The sequence below is a fragment of the Oncorhynchus clarkii genome, chromosome 28 (genome assembly GCF_045791955.1).
Source record: "Oncorhynchus clarkii lewisi isolate Uvic-CL-2024 chromosome 28, UVic_Ocla_1.0, whole genome shotgun sequence".
In the NCBI taxonomy this organism is placed as follows: domain Eukaryota; kingdom Metazoa; phylum Chordata; class Actinopteri; order Salmoniformes; family Salmonidae; genus Oncorhynchus; species Oncorhynchus clarkii.
In genome coordinates this window covers 17482886-17491515 of record NC_092174.1, presented here as the reverse complement: position 1 = coordinate 17491515, position 8630 = coordinate 17482886, and the positions used below count along the sequence as shown (strand labels likewise).

Below are 8630 nucleotides of genomic sequence, written 5' to 3'. Positions count from 1 at the left end.
ATGCACCCTTCAAGGCAAATAACACTGAAACATGCATACCAGCTGTAAAGGAAGACTGTGTGATCACGCTCTCCACAGGCGATGTGAGTAAGACCTATCGACAGGTCAACATTCCCAAGGCCGCAGGGCCAGACGGATTACCAGGACGTGTACTGTGAGCATGCACTGACCAACTGGCATGGGTCTTCACTGACATTTTCCACCTCACCCTGTCCGAGTCTGTAATACCAACATGTTTTTAGCAGACGACCATAGTGCCTGTGCCCAAGAACCCTAAGGGTCTAAATGACTACCGACCCGTAGCACACACGTCTGTAGCCATGAAGTGCTTTGAAAGGCTGGTCATGGCTTACATTAACACCATCATCCCAGAAACCCTAGACCCACTCCAATTTGCATACCACCCCAACAGATCCACAGATGATGCAATCACTATTGCGCTCCACACTGCCCTTTCCCACCTGGACAGAAGGATCACCTATGTGAGAATGCTATTCATTGAGGATAGCTCAGCATTCAACACCATAGTGCCCTCAAAGCTCATCAATAAGCTAAGGACCCTGGGACTGAACACTTCCCTTTGCAACTGGATCCTGGTCTTCCTGGCGGGCCACCCCCAGGTGGTAAGGGTAGGTAACAACACATCCACCACGCTGATCCTCAACACAGGGGTACCTCAGGGGTGTGTGCTCAGCCCCCTTCTGTACTCTCTGTTCACTCATGACTGCACAGCCAGGCACAACTCCAACACCATCATTAAATTAGCTGATGACACAACAGTGGAAGGCCTGATCACTGACAATGACGAGACATACTATAGGGAGGAGGTCAGAGACCTGGCTGCTCCACTACATCGACGGGGTGTAGTGGAGCAGATTGAGAGCTTCACGTTCCTTGGTGTCCACATCACCAACAAACTAACATGGTCCAAGCACACCATGACAGTCATGAAGCGGTCACGACAAAACCTATTCCCCCTCAGGAGACTGAAAGATTTGTCATGGGTCCTCAGATCCTCAAAAGGTTCTACAGCTGCATCATCGAGAGCATCCAGACTGGTTGCATCACTGCTTGGTATGGCAACTGCTCGGCCTCCGACCGCAAAGCACTACAGAGGTTAGTGCGAACAGCCCAGTAAGTTCATCACTGGGGCCAAGTCATTCAGGACCTGTATACCAGGCAGTGTCGGAGGAAGGCCCTGAAAATTGTCAAAGACTCCAGCCACCCTAGTCATAGACTGTTCTCTCTGCTACCGCACGGCAAGCGAGCGCCAAATCTAGGTCCAAGAGACTCCTAAATAGCTTCTACCCCCAAGCCATAAGACTCCTGAACATCTAATCAAATGGCTACCCAGACTATTTGCTGCTGCTACTCTGTTATTATCTATGCATAATCACTTTAATAGCTCTATCTACATGTACATACTACCTCAATTTACTGCTGCTCTTTAATCATTTGTTATTCTTATCTCTCTTTTTTAAAACTTTTTTTTGTATAGGTATTTTCTTAACTGCATTGTGCTTGTAAGTAAGCATTTCACTGTAAGGTCTACACTTGTTGTATTCGGCGCATGTGACAAATACAATTTGATTTAAAGGTCATTTCAAAGCATTTACAGCAACTGATCAAGATCTTCTATCAGGTGGTCAATATTGATAAATATTTATTCAAATCTAACCACAGGAACAGCAAACATTTGAAGCATCCCTTTTGTATGACCTTTTTTATAAAGTGTGAACACAGATAGACACGTTTCTGTTTGCACTGTAGGTCCATGAAACTATGCTAGGAAAAGTTACAATATAATATACATTGTTTTCCTGCCTTGTATCTTGTGCGACTCACCCATATACTCAGACTTTTAGGGCAGTAAAATACACTGATCAATCATGGGGCATAGGACTGTATAAAAAGTAATTTAAGCCATACTGTAGTTTGTATACAAACTGCCTGGTATTCAGTAGCTCTTTGGTGTTCTGCCTTAGAGCGACTGCTTTTGGGGCAATAATGTTCATGCGGCACAGGCCCATATAAAAAAAAAAACACCAATGGGATACATCTCAAATGACAACCTATTGTCTTTATAGTGCACTACTTTTGACCGAAGCCCTATGGGAATAGGGTGCCATTTGGGACACAAGCATGGTGAGAGGAGGATCCTTACATACATAGTCATGCTCTGAAGAACTGGTCTATGTGCCAAGGCAGCTGTTTCACAAGCTTCACACATGGATTTACTCTGGTTTTCATTGGGGCTTGGTTTCAGTTTTAGGGCTGGGCACTAGAACAAATCACCAAAATGTCATTGGGCAGGTGGAGATCAAGGTTCTGTGGCCAGAACATGTACTTGAGACTGCTGTTATTCAATCATAATAATAATAATACACTATATTGTAACTGATGGGCATCTTTGTTAAAGTTGGATTTTTCAAAATAGGCCTTTTCTAGATTTAAGCAGGCAGCTGTTCTATTTAAATTAACTTTCATGTTGCAGAACATAGATATTCTCACTCACTCACATACACACACAAATTATAACAATTCAATTAATTGTTGAGATTTTGGAGTGATTTGTGATAGGGCTATCTTTCCATAACGAATATTGGCAAGATCTCCTAATATTTAGAAATGACCCAATTATTTATGCAGGCATGTGTGCTGTGCTTGCCTTGTCCGCGCTTTATATCACCTTCGACAGTTCCAAACTTGACCAGCGGGTGGAGGCCGTTCCCCAATCTCTGGGTGAATCTCTTGCTCCCTGCTCTAGTCTCGTCTGGGAACGTCGAAATAGAGGGAGAAAGACTAAACAGGTGGTCAGAAATACAAGCGAACAATGTCGTCCCTGGAGATAAGGTGAAAGATCGTTCGGTCTCATCTCTTTAAGGATTAAAAACCACAGAAACTTCATGTTTCGGCTGACGTTCAAAGAGAGAATTTATCGTCGGTTTACTTCCGAACCTGGGCAAAATATATCGGATATTAAACTATGAAAGTGACGGTGTGTTTTGGAAGGACTAGGGTGGTGGTACCGTGCGGAGATGGAAATATCAAAGTCCACACTCTCATCCAGCAAGCCGTCATGAGATACAAAAAAGCCATTGCAAAGGTACGTCGCTGTTACTTTGGATCACGCGTTTGTTTCAAATGTTCCATAGCGGATTGGAAACAATGGTGCAAAATGCCTGGAGCGAGTGTCGAGCGAACATGTCGCAGATTTGTAACAGCGATGAAAGGGAAATATACATCAAAGATTCGGAACTAAAACAATGATTTTGCTATAAATTCGGCGGAGTTGTTGATGTTGAATGATGCATCGTTATAACTGGTCGAGCCCTCTGCAAACCCCACGAAACTTCCTTTTGGACTTCACCCTTTCCCTACCATAGTGCATGGAAAGATAGTAGATGACTACTAAAATGTAGCGTTAACTACCGATCTAACTGGGATATAAAATGCAAACCTAATGAGGTGGTCTATAAGTAGAGGATAAGGATGCTAACTAGTTAGCTAACAATCCGAGATTTGATTCCCTGAGAGTTGTTAGCTAGCTGACTGTTTGCTAACTAGTTAGCTGGCTGTTTGCTAACTAGCTAGCTAGTTAGCACCAGCATACTGCAGGATAGCATTCTGGCTTTTGAAATGGGGTACTAGATAAAAAGCATAACGTTTCGTATCGATTTTATGCCTATTGGATAGCCTACATTTTCACCGGCACCCGTTTCTCTTTGTTCCTCTTGCTAATTATCCTATTATGTTAAGATGGCTAAGAAGCTGTAGCTTGCTAGGCTAACTATCAGTCAAGGAAGAAAGCTTTAACAAATAGTATATCTATTAGGGATGTGCATCTTTCCTTTTCAAGAAGATTCGATACGTGTCTAGTGACATGGTCTCTGATACTTTTTAGTTTGAAACGATTCGGTTTGATTAGGGAATGAATCCATGCGGTTCGATACGATTCGATTCCATTTGTTGCATAAACACATTCATTTTCCATTCTAAATTTAAGTCTGCAGATGATGGAGCTCATGAGCTGGGCTTCTCTGTGTGTGAGAGGAGACTGTGTGAATCAGGCCTTCATGGTCGTATTGCTGCAAAGAAACCACTATTAAAGGACACCAATAAGAAGACTTGCTTGGGCCAAGAAACATGTGCAATAGACATTAGGCCAGTGGAAATGTGTCCTTTTTGTTCTGATGAGTCCAGATGTTTGATTTTTGGTTCCAACTGCCATGTCTTTGTGAGACGTGCCTTTTACTTAGGAGTGGCTTCTGTTTGGCCACTACCATAAAGGCCTGATTGGTGGATTGCTGCAGAGATGGTTGTCCTTCTGCAAGGTTCTCCCATCTCTACAGAGGAACTCTGACCATCAGGTTCATGGTCACCTTCTTGACCAATGGTTCTCGCCTTGGTTTGTTTTAATTTTGTCTCAAGTGGTTGAACTGGAAGTGGAAGAAGCTTAGTGCAAAAAGTGCAAAAAGCCCCGGAGGATGGAGGGATAAATGGTACTGTTGACTATTACATTGTGCAATTTCTTACCATGTGATGGTTGTACTGGCATGCCTGGACAGCTGAGAGCAGGATAACAGGTTACATTTGATTGCCCAGTTTTGGGAATGTCAATTTGTTGATACAGTAGCAGGCTATTTGATTCACTTCCACAGAATGTTCATTTTCCCACTAAGACAGGAGGAGACAAGCAGAAACTTTTGTTTTTGAATATGGCTGCTGTGTGCAGACCATTTTGCAAAGCTTAAGACATTTATATATATTTAGTGTTTAAGAGCATTGTTAACTGTAATGTAAAGCTACAATATGTAACTTTTTGGGCGACCTGACCAAATTCACATAAACATGTGAGTTATAGATCTGTCATTCTCATTGAAAGCAAGTCTAAGAAGCAGTAGATCTGTTCCATGTGCGCTATTTCTATGCTTCCCGTTAAGTTGAGTTTTTGCGTCTTTGACTTTCAGTTTTCTACACCAGCTTCAAACAGCTGAATATACAATATGTTTGGTTATGGAAAATATATTTCACAGCGGTTTAGATGGTGCAATGATTCTCTACACAATGACTGCTTGTTTTGTCACACAAACTGAAATTAGGCGAACTATTCAAGTTACTGCAACCAGGAAATGGCACAGCAATTTCTCCATATTGCACTTGATTACATTGATATTAGATCTACAGGACCATGAGAATTCCATCAATAAATCCTGCATGGCACAGCGTTGTGTGGAGGAGCAGTCTCATTTGTTTTCATGTTAATAACCCAGATGACATGGTGCAGTGCATGTCTTTTCAATTATTCAGTGAGGTCTGACTGTGGAGTCCTGGAGAAAAATTGGCCTATTCTTATCCCGAGGCTGTGACTGGGAGGCAGACTGGTGTGGCATATCTGGGGGATTCAGCCTGCACTTAGCCTTTTCTATATCAATATAATCCTGCATATGAATTACTTTGTAGAGTGTGTTGTCAGTGTAGTTTACACATTGGTTAAAGTTTTCCTTTGCCCTCACATCGAAATTCTGTGATCGTTGGTCTTACCAAACTGACAATAAATGCAATGGTAAGAAAATGACAATAATCGTAACATGCGTAGAAGTCTAACTAAGCAGCCGACCTGATTGCAGGGAGCGAAAAGTGGGGAAATACTGACTGTTCTCAAGCTGAGTGAATTGGGCTTCAAGGGTGGAAATGAGGCCCAAAATCAAAGGCTCATTATGTGTGCATTGTGCTTTGATCTAAAAACCCAGAGCTCCCTGTGAACTTCTCACCCACAGCAGAAAATAAACCCACTTTAGTCGTTTATATAGCTATTGCTGCTGCTGTTGCTCCCGACGCTGGCAATTTTAGTTGGGTTCGAGAGCAGTGTGATGTCAAGTGACCGTGTCACAAAACTCTTTGGTCATGGATGTACTAAGGTCAGTATTAACGCCAACTTGACACAGGTTGGCACCCAAATGGTACCATATTCCCTATGTAGTGGACTCAAAAGTAGTCCAGTATAAAAGGAATAGGGTGCCATTTTGAACACATGCTTAATAGTGGTCTGGATTTAGCTTAGTTTGGGTGTTCCGGCACTGGTCTGCCGTATAGGACCCTCTCTGGTAACTTCCCTGCCGTTTATAGTGGAATGCTTCCGGCAGAGAGAGAAACACCAGGCCTTAATTCACCTTATAACTCAATGGATATGCCCTAAATTGCACACTTTTACCTAAATTGGGCCCATGTGTGTTTTTATATACAGTGGCAAGAAAAAGTATGTGAACCTTTTGAAATTGCCTGGATTTCTGCGTAAGTTGGTCATCAAATTTTTATCTGATCTTCTAAGTCACAACAATAGACATGGTGTGCTTAAACTAATAACACACACATTATTGTATTTTTATTGTCTATATTGGATATATAATTTAAACATTCGCAGTGTAGGTTGTGAAAAGTATGTGAACCCCTAGGCTAATGACTTTTCCAAAAGCTAATTGGAGCCATGGGTCAGTTAACCTGGAGTCCAATCAATGAGACGAGATTGGAGATGTTTGTTAGAGCTGCCTTGCCCTCTAAAAAACACTCACATAATTTGAGTTTGCTATTCACAAGAAGCATTGCCCGACGTGAACCATGCCTCGAACAAAAGAGATCTAAGAAGACCTAAGATTAAGAACTGTTGACTTGAATAAAGCTAGAAAGGATTACAAAAGTATCTCTAAAAGCCTTGATGTTCATCAGTCCACGGTAAGACAAATTGTCTATAAATGAAAGTTCAGCACTGTTGCTACTCTCCCTAGGAGTGGCTATCGTGCAAAGATGACTGCAAGAGCACAGCGCAGAATGCTCAATGGGGTGAAGAAGAATCCTAGAGTGTCAGCTAAAGACTTACAGAAATCTCTGGAACATGCTAACATCTCTGTTGACGAGTCTACAATACGTAAAATACTAAACAAGAATGGTGTTCATGGGAGGACACCACGGAAGAAGCCACTGCTGTCCAAAAAAAACATTGCTGCACGTCTGAAGTTTGCAAAAAGGCACCTGGATGTTCCACAGAGCTACTGGCAAAATATTCCTCCTAACCATTGTGCAGGTCTGATCCGCAACTACAGAAAACGTTTGGTTGAGTTTATTGCTACCAAAGGGGATGGTCAACAAGTTATTAAATCCAAGGGTTCACATACCTTTCCCACCCTGCATTGTGAATGTTTACACGGTGTTCAATAGACATGAAAACGTATAATTGTTTGTGTTATTAGTTTAAGCAGACAGTGTTTGTTGTGACCTAGATGAAGATCAGATCAAATTTTATGACAAATTTATGCAGAAATCCAGGTATTTCCAAAGGGTTCACATACTTTTTCTTGCCACTGTAGGGAATAGGGTTCCATTTCGGACACAACCCAGGCCTTAATTCACCTCATAAGAAGAAATGGTGTTGACCGACTGCCATTGCTTTTCTTGGAAGCTTTTTATTTTTGTCCTGTTCTTGAACAAAATCCTCAGAAACCGTACGTTGTTCAGATGGAATACTACTGCTTATGACAAGACTAACGATCGAGTAGCCTGTATTGAGTATGACATCCACGGAGTGGAACTTTTTTGACTGTGTTTCAAATCCTGATGTGACATGTATGCCATTAGGCCTAGTATTGGGGTACAGGAAAAACACTCAGACCACTTGTTGACAGCGTTTCCTTTTAATTGTCCGTAAGGTTGCAAGATTGGATCCCCCGTGCTGACAAGGTGACAATCTGTCATTCTGCCCCTGAACGAGGCAGTTAACCCACCGTTCCTAGGCCGTCATTGAAAATAAGAATGTGTTCTTAACTGACTTGCCTAGTTAAATAAAGATTAAATAAGGGTGTAAAAAAAAAAAAAAAACTGCAAAATTGGTGTCCAAAAATACCGATTTCCGATTTGTTATGAAAACTTGAAATCCGCCCTAATTAATCGGCCATTCCGATGAATCGGTCGACCTCAAGTTCTAACATCCTCCAAATACCGTAGAGTAATTATTGACATTACTTCCCACAGTCCACAATGTGTTATGAGTCCATAGAATGTTGCTAGCCTTGGTACCAGTCTGTTGGTGTTATCTTACCACTTCCTGTCATGCGAAACAAACAGGTAAGGAGTGGCATGATGCCACAATTACTGGTACCCAGGCTAGGATGTTGCACATTTTGTTGCTGAACTGTTTGATCTCTGTCACAGCAGGGCTGTGTGAGACAGTGGCCTGGCTTCCAGCTCCAAAAACGGGCACAATGCTGGATTAAAAGCTTGTGTGATTATGTGTGATGATCCCTGTGGCAATGACTCTGCCCTGCACTCTATGCCCTATCTCATGCAATGCTTTTGACCAGAGTCCTTTGGGCCCTGGTCAAAAGTAGTGCTCTAAAAAGGGAATAGGGAGCCATTTGGGACACAGCCCTTGACTACAGGCTCACTGTGGAGTCAACCACTGAAGCATGACTTTGGCAAGCATTCTCTGAATAGTTTCCACCATATATCTTATACCAGTGACAAGAGGTTCCTTTTTAACTCCATGAAGGGAAGTGAGCAAACATCATTGAGGTGGAAGTTGGGTTTCAAATCATCACTTTATTGCTCTAAAAATTAGTCATATGATTAATAGCGTA

At 42.2% G+C, this 8630-nt stretch overlaps 1 protein-coding gene across 4 annotated transcripts in view; it reads left to right on the top strand.

The window, feature by feature from the left end:
* Window positions 1-2794: 2794 nt before the first annotated feature.
* Window positions 2795-8630, top strand: part of LOC139386582 (partitioning defective 3 homolog) — a 232113-nt gene continuing 226277 nt past the window's right edge. For 3 of the 4 annotated variants that reach the window (XM_071132243.1, XM_071132242.1, XM_071132246.1), the window contains exon 1: window positions 2795-3106. In XM_071132243.1, the coding sequence (XP_070988344.1) occupies window positions 2987-3106 (120 nt within the window). In that variant the 5' untranslated portion in view covers window positions 2795-2986. The remainder of the gene's footprint in view (window positions 3107-8630) is intronic. The other variant, XM_071132244.1, reaches the window with a different exon arrangement.